The 20,329-nt window shown below is 55.6% G+C and overlaps 1 protein-coding gene across 14 annotated transcripts in view; it reads right to left on the bottom strand.

Moving 5' to 3' along the window:
• Col11a2 (collagen type XI alpha 2 chain) overlaps positions 1–20,329 on the bottom strand; it is a 28,176-nt gene that overhangs the window by 6,777 nt on the left and 1,070 nt on the right. For 5 of the 14 annotated variants that reach the window (XM_076916606.1, XM_076916604.1, XM_076916603.1 and 2 more), the window contains exons 3-48: positions 18,350–18,499; positions 18,041–18,251; positions 17,052–17,214; positions 15,602–15,793; positions 14,425–14,502; positions 14,016–14,267; positions 10,520–10,579; positions 10,374–10,415; positions 10,109–10,171; positions 9,733–9,807; positions 9,215–9,301; positions 8,922–8,978; positions 8,698–8,751; positions 8,559–8,612; positions 8,424–8,477; positions 8,203–8,256; positions 8,004–8,057; positions 7,873–7,917; positions 7,713–7,766; positions 7,279–7,323; positions 6,945–6,998; positions 6,759–6,803; positions 6,585–6,638; positions 6,298–6,342; positions 6,011–6,064; positions 5,871–5,915; positions 5,351–5,404; positions 4,952–5,059; positions 4,460–4,513; positions 4,123–4,176; positions 3,969–4,013; positions 3,552–3,605; positions 3,397–3,441; positions 3,242–3,295; positions 3,093–3,146; positions 2,889–2,942; positions 2,133–2,240; positions 1,927–2,016; positions 1,679–1,732; positions 1,368–1,475; positions 1,135–1,242; positions 972–1,025; positions 740–793; positions 501–608; positions 274–327; positions 28–81 (exon numbers count right to left, since the gene is read on the bottom strand). In XM_076916606.1, the coding sequence (XP_076772721.1) occupies positions 28–81; positions 274–327; positions 501–608; positions 740–793; positions 972–1,025; positions 1,135–1,242; positions 1,368–1,475; positions 1,679–1,732; positions 1,927–2,016; positions 2,133–2,240; positions 2,889–2,942; positions 3,093–3,146; positions 3,242–3,295; positions 3,397–3,441; positions 3,552–3,605; positions 3,969–4,013; positions 4,123–4,176; positions 4,460–4,513; positions 4,952–5,059; positions 5,351–5,404; positions 5,871–5,915; positions 6,011–6,064; positions 6,298–6,342; positions 6,585–6,638; positions 6,759–6,803; positions 6,945–6,998; positions 7,279–7,323; positions 7,713–7,766; positions 7,873–7,917; positions 8,004–8,057; positions 8,203–8,256; positions 8,424–8,477; positions 8,559–8,612; positions 8,698–8,751; positions 8,922–8,978; positions 9,215–9,301; positions 9,733–9,807; positions 10,109–10,171; positions 10,374–10,415; positions 10,520–10,579; positions 14,016–14,267; positions 14,425–14,502; positions 15,602–15,793; positions 17,052–17,214; positions 18,041–18,251; positions 18,350–18,499 (3,509 nt within the window). Of the gene's footprint in view, positions 1–27; positions 82–273; positions 328–500; positions 609–739; positions 794–971; positions 1,026–1,134; positions 1,243–1,367; positions 1,476–1,678; positions 1,733–1,926; positions 2,017–2,132; positions 2,241–2,888; positions 2,943–3,092; positions 3,147–3,241; positions 3,296–3,396; positions 3,442–3,551; positions 3,606–3,968; positions 4,014–4,122; positions 4,177–4,459; positions 4,514–4,951; positions 5,060–5,350; positions 5,405–5,870; positions 5,916–6,010; positions 6,065–6,297; positions 6,343–6,584; positions 6,639–6,758; positions 6,804–6,944; positions 6,999–7,278; positions 7,324–7,712; positions 7,767–7,872; positions 7,918–8,003; positions 8,058–8,202; positions 8,257–8,423; positions 8,478–8,558; positions 8,613–8,697; positions 8,752–8,921; positions 8,979–9,214; positions 9,302–9,732; positions 9,808–10,108; positions 10,172–10,373; positions 10,416–10,519; positions 10,580–12,951; positions 13,132–13,743; positions 13,807–14,015; positions 14,268–14,424; positions 14,503–15,601; positions 15,794–17,051; positions 17,215–18,040; positions 18,252–18,349; positions 18,500–20,329 lie in introns of all 14 variants that reach the window. The other 9 variants (XM_034524296.2, XM_076916607.1, XM_076916608.1 and 6 more) reach the window with 9 other exon arrangements.

Raw genomic sequence — 20,329 nt, 5'->3', positions numbered from 1 at the left:
AAGGAGGCAGGGGATGGGGTGACTCACATCAGCACCATTGGGTCCAGCGGGGCCTCGAGGTCCTGGAGGGCCAGGGGGTCCCTGTGTGGGTGAAGTACAAATGAATCAGGATGGGGAAGGAAGGGAGAGGAGGAGCTAACGGGTGGGTGAGCGGAGATGCAGGCAGAGGGTAGATGGTGGGGCAGCATGCATGCTATGATGTTAGTAATGGAGCCTCAGGCTGGGGACTGGCTGGGTGGCATTGGGTCTTGGGCAGGGGAGGGTCGCACTCACCATAGGCCCCACGTCTCCTATTTCTCCCTTCTCCCCAGAGGGTCCTGGCAGGCCCTGTGCAGGAACAGGAAGCACAGATCCAGGTGATCAGCCCTTGTCTGTCAGCCCCACAGCAGCCGGCCTGTCCTCAGTTCCCACCTCCCCAGTCCCCACCAGCAGGTGACTGTCAGGTGCTCACAGGCCCACCCTGAGCCCACCTCTCAGGGCCTGTCCCCAGCCCGGCTCACCTGTAGACCGATGGGTCCCGGGGGCCCATTGAATCCTCTTGTTCCTTCGTCACCTTTGGCTCCAAAGTGTCCCTGGGGTCCCCGAGCTCCAGGCTCGCCATCAGCTCCCTGGAGCAGGGACAGGACACAATGGTAGGTCACGGGTCAGCTGTCCTCCATTTACAAACCCACACTGACTTGAGCACCAGACACAAGGAAGTGTGGGAACGGAGGCAGACTGGAATCCAGGGGGCACTCACCGCAGCTCCAGGTTGCCCCACAGGACCGATGGGACCAGGAGGTCCAGGAGGGCCCTAGGAAGAAAGGAGAAATCAGAGACAACAGGACAGGTAGGGGTAGAGGTGTGTGTGTGTGTGTGTCTGTCTGTCTGTCTGTCTGTCTGTGTCTGTGTGTGTGTCTGTGTGAGAGCACAACAAGGGAAGGATGAGGTTAAAGGTCAGGAGGTCAAGTGTCAGAGTCATGGATACTTACGTGCTCACCCTTGTTTCCCTTGGTTCCCTTCTGTCCAGGGTCTCCCACTTCACCCTGCAGGAGATTGACAAGAAAGGAGATATGCAAATTAGATAGAGGTCAGAAGGTCAGCAGTCTCCCAGTGGAGAAGATTGGACACATCTGTAGGTTCAGGTTCCCTTACCTTGTCTCCATCCTCCCCGGCCACGCCTGGGGGTCCCGCAGGACCAGGAAGCCCCACAGGGCCCTGCACCCCATCACGACCAGTGGGACCAATAGGGCCTTTCTCACCCTGCAGGACACAAGGGAAGAGGTAATGGCTTGGATGCAGCCTCACCTTCAAGTTCCCCTCACAAAACACCTTGGTAGCCATCACTCCTCAGTTCACAGACCACAGCCTCCTGCCCCCATGCTCACCGGCACGCCTTTCTCTCCTGCTGCTCCAGGGGGACCTTGTGGGCCTGGACGCCCCGGGGGACCAATGGGGCCCCCTGATCCTGCTGCACCTCGCTCGCCAGGAGAGCCCTGAGAAAGAGATGGAGTCAGGAAAGGGGACCCCAGGACCCCTGACCATAGATCTCAGGACAATAGAAAGTTGAATGCATCCTGACTTACCCCAAATTCCCTCATGCCTAGGCCCATGGTTCCTGCCACAACCTGCCCAGAATCCTCCCTCATCAATCCCCTTTCCTGGTTCCTGCCCACTGCCTCAGGAGCCCCAGACTCACTGCAGGGCCAGGAGGGCCAGCTGGGCCTTCATTTCCCTTCAGGCCGGGTCCGCCCTATGAACCAGATTTAGGGTAAGAGGTGAGTGAGTGGGTAAGACTTCACAGGCATGGGCCCCCAAAACACATGCTGGGAGGTGTGGGCTTTGGGGAGATGTAGGCCCAGTGAGAGAAAGCGGGGTGTAATATCAAGGGGACCAGGTGGTGAGTGACTGTATCCATAGGCTGTTGGCTTTGGGGGTTACACTCACAGCAGTGCCCGGGAGGCCTCGCTCTCCTGGGAAGCCTCTCAGACCAGCAGGACCATCCTTCCCTGGGGCCCCAGGGGGACCAGGGTCACCCTGAAAAAAAAGGGGGGTAAGCCATAATTTGAGCAGAGATTCTGGTCCCTCAGAGTCACACTGGCCCATTCCTTGCAGCCCCTCCCCCAACTCCTCTCCACCAGGCCCTCACTGACCTTGGTTCCTTCCTTCCCAGCTGTTCCAGGCAGTCCTTGCTCTCCAGGAGGTCCTGGGGGGCCAGGGTGACCTCTCTCCCCCATGGGACCGCTTTCTCCAGCTGCTCCCTGTGAAAAGCAATCTAAACTCAGCTCCATCTGCCCGAGACCCCACTGTGCATCCTACAAAGTGCCAATTGAGGGGCCCTTATTCTTGCCCCAAAGCCATGGGAAATTGTTGATACCCTCCTGGCTGCCCCTGGGCCTTCCCATCCTCAGTGTGGAGTGACCATGCCACCTTGTGTCATGGCCAGGAAACCTCTGAGAGAGAGAGAGAGAGAGAGAGAGAGAGAGAGAGAGAGAGAGAGAGAGAGAAGAAGAAGGAGGAGGAGGAGGAGGAGGAGGAGGAGGAGGAGGAGGAGGAGGAGGAGGAGGAGAAGAAGAAGAAGAAGAAGAAGAAGAAGAAGAAGAAGAAGAAGAAGAAGAAGAAGAAGAAGAAGAAGAAGAAGAAGAAGAAGAAGAAGAAGAAAGAAAAGGAGGAGGAGGAAGAGGAAGAGAAGGAGAAAGAGAAGGAGAAGAAGAAGAGGAGGAAGAGGAAGAAGAGGAGGAGAGAGAGAAAGAAAGAGAGAGAGACAGACAGAGAGAGATGGGAGATGGGAAAGAGATGAAATTCGGGGTTTGGGGTCTCTGCCCAGGCAAACAGCCGGCAGAGCTAAGTTACGGGGGAGGAGGCCCTAACTCCAGTCTGGGGTGTATTCTCTCCTGGGAGTAACATACCTGAGGTCCCACCACTCCCGGTGGGCCTGGGGGGCCGGTCTTCCCTTGGAATCCCTGAGGGGAGAGCCAGAGTGAAGTCAGAGCCAGACAGGACAAGGGTGGGTGACAGCGGGGCAGGCTCCAAGTTCTAGGCTCCCAGAGGAAGCACAGCACCAGGGCAGCTAGCTCAGCCCCTCCTCACCCCACACCCCTGGGGTCACTCACCACTTCTCCTCTCTGGCCTGGGTGTCCTGGCAGCCCATCCTTCCCTGCAGGGCCCTGGAAGGGAGGTTTGGGGTCAGAGGGACTCTTGACATGGAAGAAGAATGAGGGAGAAGGAAGTGATGTGGGTCACAAGTCAGCTGTCACCTTACCGGAGGGCCTTTGGGGCCAGGAAATCCATTGGGGCCTTGAGGTCCAGGAAGACCCTAGAGACAGAGATGAGATGAGTGGAGGGCAGGTTCTGGATAAAGGAGCACACGTTTCTTCCCCGGGGAAGATGGGAACAGAGCATTTAAGCCACACTCACCCTCTCTCCGGGTGGCCCGTGGGGACCATCACCACCTGATGTTCCCTGTGAGGGAGACAAGTGTTTATCAGGTGTCCCCGAGGAAGAGGAAGAGTGTAGAGGGGCATGGAGGCCCAGCATCAGGAGACAGATACAGCCTTGCAGAGTCCACTCACCTTAACTCCAGACTTCCCAGTGGCACCTCGAGGTCCCCGCTGACCCCTTGGGCCCTAGGTAGACAGAAGGGGGAGGTCAGAAACATCCTTGAGTCTTGAGGACTTCACCATGTTGCTGAGTGTGATCTTGAACATCTGATCTTGCTTCGACCTGATTCTACCTTGCCACACTCAACTAATGGAGTACTGGGATTGAACCCAAGGCTGTGCACACACATGCAGTACTGAGGATGAGCCCAGGGCTTGTGCACACTGTGCAGCGCTGGGGATGAACCCAGGGTCGTGCACACTGTGCAGTACTGGGGATGAGCCCAGGGCCATGCACACTGTGCAGCTCCACAAACTGAGCTACAACTGCCCAGCCCACCTCTTTGATCTTGAGCCACTTGGTAACTGGTGTCTGCACAAAGCACTCACCGTGGGGCCCCGCTCTCCCCGAGGTCCTGATTTCCCAGACAGGCCCTGGTGGGAATAAAGTCAAACAAGCATTATACACAGCGAGACTCCCACAGTGGCCCCTCTGGCCCCTTCCAGCTTCTCCCTATGCATCCTTCCCCCTCCCCCAGCTTACCCGGGCTCCCTTCTCTCCACTGGCTCCAGGAAAACCAGGAAAACCCAGGGATCCCTGGAGAGAATGGAGAAAGAAGGAGGTAAGGAGGGGAGGCACCCGGGCAAGGCCAAAGCGGGTGAAGAGAGGCCATGAGGTCACAACGGCGCTGCCTGGGCCGGGCCAACAAATAGGTTTCCTTAAGAAGAGCCCTGCCACCCCACAGGCCTCTGTTTCTCAAGTACACAGTGGGGGTCAGTCAGCTAAAACTTCTCTGGGGAACCCCACTCATATATGGTTCCTGGGGTAAGAGGTCAAAGAGGGGGCAACGAGGAGGGACAGAAATTCGGCATCACAGCACCTTGGGACCCTGGCGTCCGGGGTAGCCAGGCAGACCAGGAACACCTAGCTTGCCCTGTGGAAGGACAGAATGCAATCAGGAAAGACAGGAACCCCAACATCCAGCAGCAATGCTCCCCACAGAAGCCCCTCCCGCTTCCTGGCTTCTTCGGGTGTCCCAAGAGTTCCAAGTCCATCTCAGTTTCTCTGTCTCCTCAGCCACTCCTGCCCCATCTCCAGGTCTACCTCCCCCAGCAACTACCACTGTACTACCCTGCCAGGCCTCTCTCACAGGCCTCTCCCCTCCCTGAGGGGAGCACCAGCCCAGCTCCTCCCCGAGAGTCTTTCTTCCTAGTGCTCCATGCACTGTCTTGCCCAGGAAAACACAGAACTGTTGTAGGAATAGGGGTTCTGCAGCTCGTAGCCCGGCTCTGCCCTTCACTGGGGTTCATAACCACGCTAATGTCCCCCCAGTGACCAAGGCCCTCTTCCCCATCTGCTTCAGCCCCATCACCTTCTCGCCCACGAGCCCGGTGGGTCCGGGGTCTCCAGTAGGTCCAGTGCGCCCTTTCGGCCCTTCAGGGCCGTCTTCTCCCCTGGAACCAGGGACTCCAACCTCGCCCTGAGAGCAGAGTGGGGTGGTGAGTGTAAGATGGGGCTAGGTCCTCAGGAGAGAGGCAGGCACCAGCAAGGCCGGCTGGGATTGGCAGGTGTCTGAGAAGACACTGTTGGACAGCAACTCCTACACGCAGAGACTGACTGGAGGGACCAGTGTGGCCGCCATCTCCCTGGGACCCAGCTCTAAAGGGGGCTGGTGATGGAGGGAAAGTTTCTATTTCTGGGAACAGGACCCCTCAAAATGGAGCAGTAGGACAGGAGCTGGGGAGTGTGGTGGGAACAGACATCTACTCACCCTGTCTCCTTTCACCCCTATGTCACCTTTGAACCCAGGAAAGCCGTCCTCGCCCTGGGGAAGACAGAGGTGAGAGGGCACCACAGAAGGTAAAGGGTGGATTTCAGAGATGAGAGGGCAGGGGAGCACTGAAGGGGAGGAGGGCAAGGTGGAGCACTGATGGAGAGGACAGCAGGGGAGCACTGAGGGAGAGTAGGGCAGGGGAGCACTAAGGGAGAGAGGAGGGCAGGAGGAGCACTGATGGAGAGGACAGCAGGGGAGCACTGAAGGAGAGGAGGGCAGGGGAGCACTGAGAAGAGGGCAGATGGAACACTGATGGAGAGGACAGCAGGGGAGCACTGATGGAGAGGACAACATGGGAGCACTGAGGGAGAGGGCAGCAGGGGAGCACTGAGGGAGAGAAGGGCAGGGGAGCACTGAGAAAAGGGCAAGTGGAGCACTGAGGGGGAGGACAGCAGGGGAGCACTGAGGGAGAGGCGGGCAGCAGGAGGTGCGTGGAAGCCAAGAGCACACAGCTCACCTTTTCACCCTTGTGGCCCTTCAGGCCCCGAATTCCATCCACACCCTAGGATTAGAGGGAGGGTTTACAGAGAGATCAGCTAGGTTAGAGTACTGAGCTCCCCCCCCCACCCCCGGCTTATTCCCTGGTAGACAAGTTACCTTGACGCCTCGAGGGCCTGGGTATCCTAAAGGACCCTGTGGTCCGGAGGGACCCTGCAAGAAGAAGGAGGGACTTAGGAGGGGCCTCAGGATGTCGCCATGAGGGCCTCAGGGGGGAGGGAGAAATGGAGACCTAGCAACCACACTGGGTGTTAGGGGTCACAGGACTCAGATCAGAGCCAAGTGAAGGATGAGACAGGAAATCCAAGGACTCTCAGCACCACCTCCCCCACCCCCCAGGTCTGAAGACACTCTCAGAGCGTAAAAGGAAGTGTGGAGGGTCTCACCTGGTTCCCTTTGGTCCCAGGGGGACCTTCCTTCCCTGGGTGACCCTGCAAGGAGGAGGCAGAGGATGTAACTGCTTGTCAATTTCCCAGGAGCCCCTTTGCTCTTCTAGCCCCAACTGCCCTGTCAGCCAACACAGCAAGAACCATGGCAGCTCCCGTGAGTGACCTTATGGCCACCCCGAGTGGCTTTCCAGCCACCTTCCAGCAAAAGGTACACGCTGGATAGGTGGCCACTGATGGAGCTTGCAGGCTGCACACTGAGGAGAGCAGAAGTGAGGACCACTCACCGGGAGGCCATCTGATCCAGGCATGCCAGGGAGGCCTGGTTTCCCACGAGGACCCTGCAGGAGGAAAGGCATGCTCACTAGAAGAATTAGTTCTCCACAGCTAAAGTCCCAGAAGAGAGGGAAGTGCTCCTCACCCATCCCTAGAACTCGATGCCCTGAGAAGCAGTCACCCACCTTCTCTCCATGAGGACCAATGGCACCCTGAGGTCCTGGGAGGCCCTGCGTGTGGAGAAAGAGAAGTCACTCTCTCTAAATCCCCAGTAAGTGCTGAAGCAGGAGGGCCCAATACCCTGTCCCCACCCAGAGTGTGACCTGTGCACGGCCTAGGTGGCATCACTAAGGGAAGACAGGACCACTCACCTGGGTTCCAGGAGTGCCCTGTTGTCCAGGAGGTCCAGGCTCACCTTGAGGTCCCTAGAAGCAAGCAGACAGAGAAGGCCAGACCCGGCCCAGGCAAGAGTCAGGCTGGGGTCAGGCTGGGGTCAGGCAAGGGTCAGAAGATGGTGACAAGACTGAGAGGACAGAAAGCTTCCAGGGTGGTCCAGAGGACAGGGCAGGAACAACGGGAAAGGGTTCAAAATGGCAGCCAACAAGACTGGGTAGGAACTTGTAGGGCAGGGGACGGGTTCTCTATGCCCATCACTGGGTAGGGACCTGAAGGAAAGGGGGCGGGTTCTCTCTGCCAATCACTCACCAAGCTCCCTTTGGGACCATGGGGACCATCCATGCCTCGGACTCCCTGAAACACAAGACAGGGTAAGTGGGCTGGAAGCTGGGGCCAGGCCAGGAGCACTGTGGTTTCTGGGAAGCCTGGTCATCCCAGAGAGGGGACAGCAGACACCCGATCAGACCGCGCATTCATCTCAAACCGCACTGGCACAGGCAGTGAGGATCTGCAGGGTGTGGGTCTGTGGGTTTGAGGGCTTGTTTTGTTTTTCTTGAGGATTTTTGTTGGTTTGGCTCCAGCCAGTGCCCTGGTGCACCGCACCATACCATCCACCAAGTGCTTCTTGGGGGGAGCTAGAGCAGAGATACAGGGGTCCAGGAGATTCAAGCTCATGGACAGGGGAAGAAGAAACAAAGCAGCAGCAAGGATGAGGAGGTGGAGATACCAGGGGTGTCACTTACCGGGGGCCCAGGAATACCAGGTGGGCCTTTGGGGCCAAGGAGTCCTCTAGGTCCCTGCATTCAGAGTTGACAGGGATAGTGTCAGCAGGTGACAGGGAAATCTCTTTGCCTTTGTGCCCATTGCGTCCTGTGGCCTCCCCAGAGCACCCCAGACACTCACTGACTCTCCAGGCAGCCCCCGGGGCCCAATCTCTCCATCGTCACCCTGGAGAAGGAAGGTGTACTGAATGACTCAACCTGGCCTTCTAGGCTTCTCCTGAGTCTGGCCCCTGCCCTGACCAGGGCACTTACCCTCTCTCCGTCCTCACCAGGAGGCCCAGGAAGGCCCTGAGCACCTGTATCGCCCTGGAAACGGAGGGAACAGTGAGAGGGGACCTCAGGTCCCTCATAGGGGTGGATACTCATCCCTTCCCTGAGCTCCCAGCCTCCATGACTTACCCTGAGGTCCCGACTTCCCCTCTAAAGGTCTGTCCCCACCCTTCACACTCACCCTTTGTCCCTTCTCGCCAGGCAGCCCTGGAAGTCCGTCGAAACCTCGGTCACCCTAGGAAGAAGAGGAAAAATCAAACCGAGGGTCCAGCCCTGTCCCATCCCTTCCTACTCTGTCCTGTATGGGGAGGGATTGTATCCCGGGAGAAACTGGTGAAACTGATGGGCCCTAACCAGGCAGGCAAGGCAGATACAGGCATCACGGGAGGGCAAGCACATTACCTTCACGCCAGGTTCCCCAGGCATCCCACGGGCTCCATCTGCACCTGCTCGGCCCTGGGGGTGCAAAGCATGCATGAGAGCAGGAAGGAACATGGTCCCCTCTCCTCCGAGCTCCAGTTCCATCCCTAGACTCACCCTTCGTCCAGCCTTGCCAGGAGGGCCTGTAAGGCCCTGAGGTCCTCTGGGGCCCTAGTAAAGGGAGAGACGAGACAGGGGTGGTTAACCAGCACAGAGGAGGAACACTGAGCTGAAAATCAAACATAAGGATTGTCACCTGTGGGCCCAGGTCTCCAGCTTCTCCCTTCAAGCCAGGGCTCCCAGGCTGACCCTGTGAGAGAGAAGATGGCCTTGTGGAAAGACACAACCAACAATGATCTCAGCCCCCACCCTGTCTCCCCACAAAAGAAAGCAAGACAACTTCCAACCTGGCTCCTTTGCAGGACTATCTACAACTGTGCACACAAATAGAGACACCCCTTTAACATCCAACTCACTCACCAGCGGTCCAGGGCGGCCCGTGTATCCCATGGGGCCTGGGGGCCCACGGAGGGCCAGCTAGAAGAGCAGGAGGGACAGAAGGGTGAGAGGGAGGCAACGTGAGAAGACCCCAGGTTTGCCCATCCTCTCTCTAACCTGTAACCCTGTGACCTTTACTCTCTTCTCTCTCCCCTCTTTTCACACCAGTCTTCCCAGAGCCCCTTCCAAGCATCTTTCCACCACAAACCTCCCTCTACTGGGACCACACTCCTGCCACCCCCCACCATACTCCTGCTCCTCCCCATCCTGCTCACCCGTGCCTGCTGCAGAATCGCCTGGGCCTGGGCCTCCTGGGCTGCCACCACGGGGCCCTTGTCACCCCCACTGCTGCCAAACCGGAACTGAGGAACAACAGAAGATTCAGGTTACCCTCCAGAAAATCCAAGTGCCCTCCAAGCCAGAGATGCCATGCAGCGTCTCAGGTGTGCCCTGGTTCTGGATCAACACTCAGAGGCTTCTAGAATCTCACTTCCTCCCACCATTCTTCCCACCGTGGCCTCTTCGAGACCCTCCTCTAGCTCTTCATCTCCTAAGACGTGAGATCTCTCTGCCCCGTTTTAGACCACCCATGTTTGCTTTCAGGTCCAAAAAGACTGTACTCTTCCCACCCCCAAACAATTGCTCCAGGTCCTCCTGCTGTCATGGTCCATGGCTGAGATCTCAGGTGTGCACCATCGAGCCCGGCTTTTCCTCCACAGCCTTCTTGGTGAAATAACCCTCCACCCTCTACCCTGAACCTGGAACCTGTATCAAAGCCCAGAAAACAACTCACTGGGAGCATCAGAGACGTGCCAGGAGGACCAGGGGGTCCGTCTGATCCAGGGAGCCCTGCCCGACCAGGGGGGCCCTGAGGTGGGGAGAATAAGAAACGGGGAGTCAGAAGCACGTTAGGGATGTGACATCGTTTTGAGATCCTCCCTATAGGACAACATAGACATCTCTAGAGCTCCGCTCTATGCTCGCTGGAGAAAAATGGAGGGAGATGCTGGATCATATTCTCTCCAATCAGAGGGGCTCCCACACTTTAGGTTATGGGGAGCCCAGTCAAGTCTTTAGTCAATTGATAAGGGATTACTGAACACAGCAAGTACCCCAGGGGTACAAGTGGCTCCTCTGCAGCTACCCTGCCCCACAAAGCACTTACTTACCCTCTCACCAGGGTCTCCAACTGGGCCTGGGTTCCCCTGGATGCCAGGGGGTCCAGCTAATCCCTGAGGGACAAGAGGAGGAAAGTCAGGTGTGCACATCAGAGAGAAGGCGGGGCGTGTGGCCGAGGTTTCTAGTGCAGAGGTGTGGGAATCTGGAGCTTGAGTTGGAAGTGCTCTTTAGACCTGGGTGTACCTGGGCAAGCCACAGAAGTGCCTGGGGAAATGTCTCTAACAAGAGGAAGGGCTGCTTACATAATATACTCACCGCTGGGCCTTCTGGGCCTGGGGGTCCCTCTACAAACATACCCTGTGGAGTCAGACATCCAAAGTTAGAGGCCCCAGGGCCAGCAGCCACTCCATTATTTCCTCCTCCTGTCCATCCCCCTCAGTTCTGTGACCAGTGTGACTTACAGGCTCTAGCACCGCAGACTCTCCCTTCTCTCCCTTTATCCCCCTGGGTCCGTGGGCAACCTGAGGGAGACATACATGTAACCCCCAGTGGGGCCCATGAACAGCCAGGACACCAGGATTGCTCCATCCCCACTCCACCCTTCATCACAGGACCTCCTGCATACGACCTCCAGACGCTAGGCCCTGGTCCCTTCCGCCCTGAGAGCCTTCCCCCTTTTGAGATTCCAAACCCCAGCATTCCTCTTATGGGGGACCCCACCCTGTCACCAAAGGCTCCTTTTGACCCCAGGAATTCTTAGATACTTCTCCGTCCTTACCCAACTTGGCAAACAGTGGGTAGGTTTATTTCTTGGGTGTAAGGCAGGGAACCAGATGAGAATCTGATTTTAAGAGCTGTGGGTTTATCTCCAGAAAATAAAAAGCATGTGCCCTAATGTATAGATGTTTATATAATGTCAGGGGTGGACAAGGTAAAAATGCCAGCGGGGCTGGAAAGATGGCTCAGCAGTGAAGAGCACTTTGCTGTTTTTGCAAAGGACCCGGATTTGGTTCCCAGCACCTACATGGTGGCTCACACCATCTGTAACTCCAGTTCTAGAGGATCCAACACACTGATCATCTGACCTTCATAGGCATCAAATATCCATGTGGTGTGCATATACATACGTGTGTGTGTGTGTGTGTGTGTGTGTATAGTCAAAACACACACATGAAGGAGATTTAGAGAGCCATTGTCACGGATATCCCAGATTCTAGTCTCCCAAATGGATTTTGAAAAAAATACAGCTCTTGGGGTCAGTCACCTAAACCTTAGAAAAACTCCCATAATTCCCTAGTTCCCTTCCCAGCAAGAGTTCTGTGACGCCCTTCTCCTTCCTTATTATATGACCCCCCCTTTAAGTCGACCAGTCCCTCCCTCCCACTTTTCCACCCCAATTCCCACTCTTCCACCCCAATTCCCACTCTGAGCTCTAGGCCAGACCAAAGATATCGACAGAGAGGATGAAGGCCATTTGTTACCACCCCAACTCCCAGCAACGAAGGCCTTCAGAACCCTCCCCTCCGCCCCCTCTTGGCCAGTTAGATGTGATCAGCTCTCAAACCCCAGCGCAACCCCACATACTCAGAAAGCAGCACAAGGCGAAGTCAGCATGGGTGGCCATAAGGGATGGTCAGGGAACAGCGTTAGTCAGCAGTAGCAGCAAGGGGAAAGCGGTGACAGCAAGGCAGGCAGAGGACAGAACAGAGCTAACGGAAGCAGTCCAACAGCCAGGGGTGTTTGAAGACCTGGGGAAAATCACTGAGGAGACAAACAAAGGGACACCCACTTGGAAGCAAGACTTATGCCAGAGCCAAGAAAAATTAAACACGGCCAAGATGGCTAGAAAACACAGTGAACAAACAGGAAGTGCCTAGAGAGACAGGAAGCAGCCGAGAAGAAAGAATCCAGGAAGTGGACCTTCAAAAACAACATGGCTACCATGACTGAGAGAGAAAAGAAATTCAGAAAAACAAATAGAGAGTGACTCTTGCAAAGATAATTTGGATGATGAAAAGCAAGGTCCAGAAAAAAACACTGACATCAAGGCAAGGATGCACAGGAAATGGCCATGATAAATAGCTAGGTCCACAATGGATATCCTTCTAATTCTGACTCTCTGAGGTACCCAGGAGTGGCTTATTGTCAAAGAAAACTGACACAAGACATCAAGAAGATCAGAACACAAATAATCCCTTTAGTTCAGCCTCACACAGCCACCGAGAGGGACATTAAGGGTACAGAAGGCAGAGAAATACAGATAAGAAGTGGCCACCAAGGTTGGAAAATGTCACACAGGAAGTTAGGAACTCTGGCATCACCATGGACACAAAGTTTTTTTGAGCAAAAGGAGATGAGTGAGACAGATGGGCTCCGGACACAAGGCAGTTGCTTATCGACAAACAGGTTTATAACATCCATCTTGATTTAGATAAGGATTGGCCAAAAAAAGAAAGGAAGTGGCCGTGGGATTGAAAAAAAGTCCAGTTGCCACAAACAGAGGATCTACAGGGAGCCATGGGGTAAGACACTGGGCAAGAGAAAGCAGAACGTGATCTTCTCAAGCAACACTGACATCTCATGTGAAGGGAATGTGATAAACCAACAGGAAGTAGCCCATAGCCAACGAGGACCAAACAGGAAGTAGTCCACAGCCAACAAGGACCAAACAGGAATTAGCCCACAGCCAACAAGGACCAAACAGGAAGTAGCCCACAGCCAACAAGGACCAAACAGGAATTAGCCCACAGCCAACAAGGACCAAACAGGAAGTAGCCCACAGCCAACAAGGATCAAACAGGAAGTAGCCCACAGCCAACAAGGATCAAACAGGAAGCAATCCACATAGAGCCCCCTGATGGCAAAGAATGGGCCAGGAGTTGCTTCCACTTACGGCTCCTGAGTGAGCTGTCTCCGCAGAGAGGGCAGGGCCAAGCTCGGTCTCCTCACGATAATCATCCCCATAGCCATAGGTGTAATCGTAGAACCCTGCTGGGGAGTCTGTGCCTCCCTCCCCATATTCCTCTGCCTGGAAACTGTCAGCTGTTGGGGGGACCTGGAGATCTGTCTGCTCCTTCCCAAGGACCAGGAGGGAGGAAGGATAGATGGAGGCATTAGGCCTGAAAGCAGAGGTCCTCTGGGCCCCGGGGTTTGATAACTTCTAGCCCAAAGGATCCTAAGGGTCTCTGGGATTTGGGTGTTCTCCCCCAAGGGATCACAGGGAGGGATTGAATGGAAAGGGGATGATGACTAACCAGAGAGTAGATGTCTGGAAGTGGGTGTGGTTGGAGGAAACAGTGGAGAACAAGAAGGATGGCCGGAGGGCTGGACACAGGACAGTCCACAGACATAATGATAAATGAGAAGTCCATGACCAGAGACAGAGAGAAGAAAGTGAGAGTGCTGGACAGAAAAGGGACCTGAGAATGTGGCCATGGCACAGGGAGGAGCTCACTTAACACCAACAGGGAGAATCTACTTTAGAGTCAAAATACGAGGCAGCCATGACACCAGAACTGGCCACACTTAGACAAGAGGGTAGAGGTCTAGAGTGACCGGAAAAGTCTTCAGTAGATTTAGGTATATAAAGAACCCTCCGGCCAGGGAGGCGTGGCTCGCTCGTCAAGATGCTGTGGGGTGGGGGTGGGGGGGGCCTCAGCTGGGATGAGGCTGGGGATGAAGTTACCTCTTCAAGAAATGGCAAGGGGCTGGACTCCAGGACTCCTTCCTCTTCACCTGGGGTGGGGTACTAGCCCCAAGGGGAGGAGGAAAGGAGTGGGGGAGGTGAGAGAGAGGAGCAGGGAAGAAAGCAAAGCTGCAACCTATCCTCACCACCTGCAGGATCTGGGGTGGGGGTTGGGGGAAATCTCAGATCTTGCAGCCCCTTAGAGGAAGACTGAGGAGACTCCATCTCCAGTGTCTATAAGTTGGGGGCAAAGATCTGGATGCCCGTTCTACCTGCCGATAACCGCTGCCTCTGGTCCTGGGGGGAGCCCTGGCAGTGGGGGAAGCTGCCCGTCGAGCTGGGTGTCGGGAGGGGGGAGGCTGGCCGAGAGCTTTGCCAGGGCCTCCCGCTGGAGAGGGCCTCCGGGCTGCTGAGGGGGGCGCCTGCCTGGCTGCTGACCTCTTGGCAGGAGGGTTAGACTTTCGGGGAGGGGTCCGACGCCCCTTAGGGGGAGGGGGAGCCCTGCGGTTGGAGCTCTGAGGACGCTGCAGTGGAGAAATAGGGGGGCAGGCAGTGAGCAAGTGACCCTCCATAATCTAGTGTCTGTCCCAGAAGCTGGGGTAGGATGGGGGCTTAACTCAGAGGACACTGATAGGAGGCGCCGGGAGAAAGGGGCGAGGTGAAGGGGACCCTCGATGTTACCTGATAATCAGGGGCTGTCCCCGTAGTCATCACATCGTAATAGGGGGGTTCGTAGTCATAGTAGAGAGACTCAGTGGGCTGGGAGCAGGGAAGTGGACAGACAGGATGGGAGGTCAGGAATAAGGCGATGGTGAGGAGGTTGGGAAAGGGGGTGCAGGGTTAGAGAATGAGGGTTGTGAACAGAAAGGTGACAGCAAGGGAGAGGGGGCAGGGGAGGGGAGAGGTGACAGCAAGGGAGAGAGAGGGAGTGGCGGGGAGAGAGGTGACAAGAGAAAGGGAGGGGTTGGGGGGAGAGAAGAAAAGAGGAATGGGTTCCCCATGTGGATGGAAGCAGACATGATTAAGAGATTTACCCTTCAGTCTTCAGACTGTCCCCAGAACACATCTGTCACCCAAACTCCCAGGCCCCCCAACCCAGACTTCCGTCCCTCTCCCACTGTATCCCCCAAGGCACTTGATGAGCCTCAAACATTCTGTTCCCTGAGATTCTCTCTACTCCAGTCCCTCCCTGTCCCCTTCACCCACTTGGTACCACATCTCAGATCTATTCACCTGTCCCCTCCTTCTCCTCCTCCTCTTTCTCTTCTTCTCCCTCCTCCTCCTCTTCTTCCTCCTCCTCTTCCTTCTCCTCTTCCTCCTCCTCCTCCTCCCCTCCTTCTCCTCCTCCTCTTTCTCTTCTTCTCCCTCCTCCTCCTCTTCTTCCTCCTCCTCTTCCTCCTCCTCCTCCCCCTCCTCCTCCCTTCCTCCTCTTCCTCTTCTCCTTCTCTTCTTCTTCCTCCCCTCTTCCTCCCCTCTTCCTCCCCTCTTCCTCCCCTCTTCCTCCCCTCCTCCTCCCCCTCCTCCTTGGGGCTCACTTGTCCCCTATTGTCTCTCAATCTCTTAATTCAAGAAAGAGATGGGAAACCCAAGGTAGACAGGAAGAAGACACCACGCAGGCAGGGGCACACAGCTCCCGCCGGGGATTCTTCTTCTTATTACCCTTTTTATTTTTAAATGAAAATAAAAAGGCTGATGACTGCGGACTGGGAGGAGGGCATGATGGGAATGAGGAAGTACAGCTGCAGACTGACAAGAGGATGGGAAGGGCAGCAAGGACTGACCACTGTAAGGGACTGACCCGGAGAAGCCCAGTGTCCTCCCCACGGGGCTGCAGTTTCTGTCTGCCCGACTCCCTCACCTGCTGCTGGGGCTCCTGGTTCTGTGGCTTATGAAGTCTTGCTGGTTCCTTCTTTGGAGATCTCTGGGCTCTGTGAGGCTTCTGAGTCTGAGGTCCGTCCCTCTGTTCTCTCTCACATTCCAGATCCTTCTGTCCACAAGACTGGTAGGCAGCTTGGACGCCTGGGACAATGAGGAGCTCCTGAACATCCCCCTGCAGAGACGAGGAGGGAGGAGTGACGAGAGATAAATGGGGGAGCTCGGAGAGGTGGAACGGTCTGGGTGACTGGGTAGATGGTCAGGCAAGCAAGTTGATGAACAGGCAAGGCGGTGCATGCATCCCCAGGTCGGTCAGCGGGTGTCTGAATAGGCGGCTGTGTGGGTGGATGAACAGAGAGACTGGATGAAGGAATAGATTGAGTTGTGAACAGGTGGCATGTGGGTGACTAGCTGTATAATGGTCTGGGACTATGCTGTGTCATGGGAGAAGGTCACCATCAGCTTCCTACAGGGGTCTCCATAACAATGGGAACAGTCAGGAGGCCAAGGACCTTCATCCTTCTCCATCCCATCCATAAGGGATGCCTTGGGTTTCACATCTCAGAAAGTCAATGATGTGCCCGGGGCCCGATCTAGAACTCAGTCCTTCCAACTTCACACAAGTCACCCACTCCCTGTGGTCACACATTGGGCCTCTCCACAGTGGCTTCTAGAGACAGGTATGGCCTCGGGTGTGTGGCTTTAAAGCATCAGCGATGGTGGGGGTTCCCTGGATGGACCTTTATAAATGAAGAATCTGTTTCCTTCTGAAGCTCGGTGGCGCACATTGTGTCCACACACGGTGCTTACCCACTGACTCCTTCTGAAGCTCGGTGGCACACATTGTGTCCACACACAGTGCTTACACACTGGCTCATCTCAAAGCAAAACCAAGAACTCCCTGGGATGACGAAGACCTTATAGGACTGTGCTGTGCGTTCCTTCACCAATGAGGCATGGTATTCAGAAAATGGTAGCTGCCTGGGTAGATGGTCAGACAAGCAAGTGGATGAACAGGCAAGGTGGGGCATGCATCCACGGGTTGGTCAGCGGGTGTCTGGTGAATAGGCAGCTGGCTGGGTGGATGAACAGGGGTTGTGGGAGTGGATGCACGCATGAGGGGTCGGTCGTCTGTGGGTGACTGGATAGTGAAGCATGTGGATAAACAAGTAAATTGGTTGAAGGAGCAGATCAATTGGTGTACAGGTAACGTACGGATGACTGAACAACTAGCTATAAGCTATTTCTACATAAGGGGGCCTCTTGCTGTCCACTGAGAAATTCCATGCTGAAGACAAATGGAAATTAAAAAAAAAAAAAAAAAACACAGGAAGAGAAATGAAGGCTTAAGCCTAGGAAGGTAGAGGGTTAGAGCCAGAAGTACGACCACGAGACATGGGGACAGAATCACCCTCCTCGGACCCTGCACTTACTTCGAAGACCTCGTCATCGAGGATGTGGGCACCAAAGATCACCACCCCCTGGGTGTCTAGCACTGGATGCACACTTCGGGGAAGGGGCCGGGTGACTCGCTTCTTACAGTCCACAATGAGAGTGACAGACTGACCCTTCACAGCCACAGCCACACGGTGCCACCTAATCATGGGGTAAGACGTTCACGTGACTGACTTGTGAAAGCGGGGAGTCAGCAGAGCTGGGCCTCAGCAAGTAAAGACAGGGCAAGGATAATGGGATTAGGATTCACAGTGGCGGGGCTGGAGACATGGCTCAGCGGTTAAGAGCAGCGGCAGCTCTTCCAGAGGGTCTGGGTTCAAATCCCGGCACCTCTATGGTGGTTCGAAACCACCTGTAACTCCAGTCCCTGGGGATCTGATGCCTTTTTCTGGCATATGTACTGGTACCAGGCACACACATGGTGCACGGACATCCATACGGGCACTAATCAAGCACTATGTGGTGGGCACCAGCAGCAAGCATTTTCTACTTGGGGTGTCCTATGTGATGATCTCTGTCTTACAGACATAGAAAGTTTAGTAACTTTCCCTGTCTACCAGCGAGTACCTTTTTATCCCAATTCCCAGACACTGTCTCTGAGACCCCAGCACTGACCAAGAAGTGACAAGTTCAGGCGGTGGCCAAGTATGCCCAAAGGTCCAGTAGAGGTCCTTAGTCTAGAAACTGGGGTCTGGGGCTGGAGAGATGGCTCAGTGGTTAAGAGCACTGACTGCTCTTCCAGAGGTCCTGAGTTCAATTCCCAGCAACCACATGGTGGCTCACAACCATCTGTATTGGAATCCGATGCCCTCTTCTGGTGTGTCTGAGGACAGCTACAGCGTCGTACTCATATATACAAAATATAATAATAAATAATTCTTTAAAAAGAAAGAAAGAAACTGGGGTTTGTATGTCACTTTCCACCCAAGGTGTGGGTCAGGCAGGCCAAAGGGACAAGGTGACTTACTTGCCGTCTGCTAGGCTGAGGCCTCGGAAGATGGGCTGAGCGGAGGCTTGTGGCCTTCCCCTCTGGTCCTCATAGAGAAAGCGGACGGGGCGGCCAAGCTCCAGGCCCATCTGCTGGACTCCCTGGGCACTGTATAGAGTCAAGAGTGGAACCTGGAGGCCAGGGCGGGTCCGGACAACAGTCAGCAGAGAGAAATCTTTGGGAAAGCCTCCTGGTACCCCAGAGAGAGAGAGATACACAGAGGGACAGAGTGAGAGGTGGAGAGATGCCAAACCCCATCTCACCGCCTCTCCATCTCGCTGACCAAACCTGGGAAGAGCTGGCGGGTGGGCGCGCTGAGCTGGGCAGGCCGCGCCACGCGGTAAGCCACATCACCTGGACAGACCCCTTTTGATTTCCGAACACCGTCAGGAAGGGAGGGGAACCTCAGGGCACGTAGCACGTCCACAGAGGGTGCACCTGGGAGAGCCAGGGTTAGAGCTGTAACATGTCCTGAGGAGGGTCTAAATGGGGAACACCCAGCTCTCAGTCTCCCTTACACTCTCCTAAAGGAACCTATATGGATGGGAAGCAAAGTGACCCAGAGGGGAGGCACACCTAGCCAGCTGGCATGCAACTCCATGCTCTCCCAGCTCCCTCTCCCAGCATCTGTGTCTCTGTCCTTCAGCTCTGAGTCTCTACTAAGCTCTCACTCTGATTCCCTGCCCTCTCTGTCCCTGCTCCTGCCTGTGCACCTGCTGGACCCTCCCACCCCTTCACTTCAGTTTTCCTATCTCTCCTACTCCCTGGTCACCCTTTTCTTTCCCTCTTTCTCCCTCCCCTCCCTCTCTTTCCGTATCTCCCAGTCTTTGGCTTCCTGGCATCTGCTTGGTCTCTAGCACAAACAACATCTGGGTAATCGATCATCCTGGGCACAGGGGAGGCAGAGGGGAGGCAGTAAGGGAGAGGTCTTCCAGTTGCCACAGGGACTGGGTTGAAGTGGGGACAGGGGCAACTCTACCTGTGCTAAGAAAGGGCATATAAGAACGAGGGGGCCTGGAAATCTGGGCCCCCAGACTTGGCCAATGGGTTTGAAGTGGGGGCAGGGAAACAGCAGCTGCCACACAGAGCAGGAGCAGGTCCAGGGCCCCAAGCCACACATCTGTAGATGCTATTAGAGTTCTTGCCCAAAGCCCAGGCAAGCTCCCGACACCTGGAACCTCAGCCCTGACCTGCCGTCCCCCACCACCTGAATCCAAAGATTCAAGTTGCAGGCCATCGGCCAGGTCTCCTTAGATTTCAGCTTCCTGGGCCCAAATTTGATGGAAAGGGAAAGCTCATTCCCACACTTCCCGAACCGCGGTCTCCACAGCGGAGGACTCCCACAGAGAGTGCGCTTGCAAATGTGTTGGTAGAAGTGTGGGGCGGGACAGAGGCCAGGGCAGTCAGGAGAGCAGAGCCGGGTGGGGTGGGTGAGGTGGGGCAGGCAGGAGAGAAAAGGCCCTTTGAGTCCAGGAGCCGAGGAAACCACGACCTTCCCCCCGCCCCTGAGGAGCCTGGCCCCAAAGTGTGGCAGCTTCGCAAACACTGACACACAAGGGCAGCTTTGAGAGAGTACGGTGAGGGAGACAGAGACACAGAGACTCACAGAGACCCCAGGCAAAGGAGACCTCGGAGGTCCCCACCCTCCGCCAAAGCCGGATGGAGGACAGTACCACACCGTGCTCACAGGCCCACCCACTTCAAGCCACATACTAACCTCACTGTCTTAGACTCACCGCCACTCCAGCCATCCCCTTGAGTCCCCCAATGCCCTGTCCTACACTCTCAGGAGTTCTTAGTTACCTATGTCCCTGGAGCCCCTCCTCCACCCACTCTGTTCCCAAATAGGAGACAGTTATCTTGGTCAGTCCCCTGCCTAGACTCTGTAAACACCACGGCCTTCGTCTTTCTGCTTTCTTTGGTCTAATCTAGATCCTTTATGCTGTCGTTCTGCCTATTTTCTCTCTTGAGCAGAGAAAACACGAATAATGGAGATCTATACAAAATCAGGCAACCCCTGCTCCTGCCCCCCCCCCATTCCAGGAGAGAAGAACTGGTTACTTCCTGCTTAGACTCAGTTATCAGCTCTTTTCTAGGGGCCTTTCCCTTCTGGAGGTAAAAAAAAAAAAAAAAAAAGGGGGTGGGAGATGGGGCCAGTGGACACCAGGGTCCCATGGGAGTCCCGCTGGCCAGAGGGGGAGGGGCAGGAATGCAAAGAGTTGGCTCTGGCCTCAGACACCTGATCCTGGCCTGTCCAGCGGCCGTCCT

The sequence above is a fragment of the Arvicanthis niloticus genome, chromosome 20 (assembly GCF_011762505.2).
Source record: "Arvicanthis niloticus isolate mArvNil1 chromosome 20, mArvNil1.pat.X, whole genome shotgun sequence".
Classification (NCBI taxonomy): Eukaryota; Metazoa; Chordata; class Mammalia; order Rodentia; family Muridae; genus Arvicanthis; species Arvicanthis niloticus.
The sequence above is the reverse complement of the archived record's forward strand: the minus strand, read 5'-3'. Positions and strand labels throughout refer to the sequence as shown.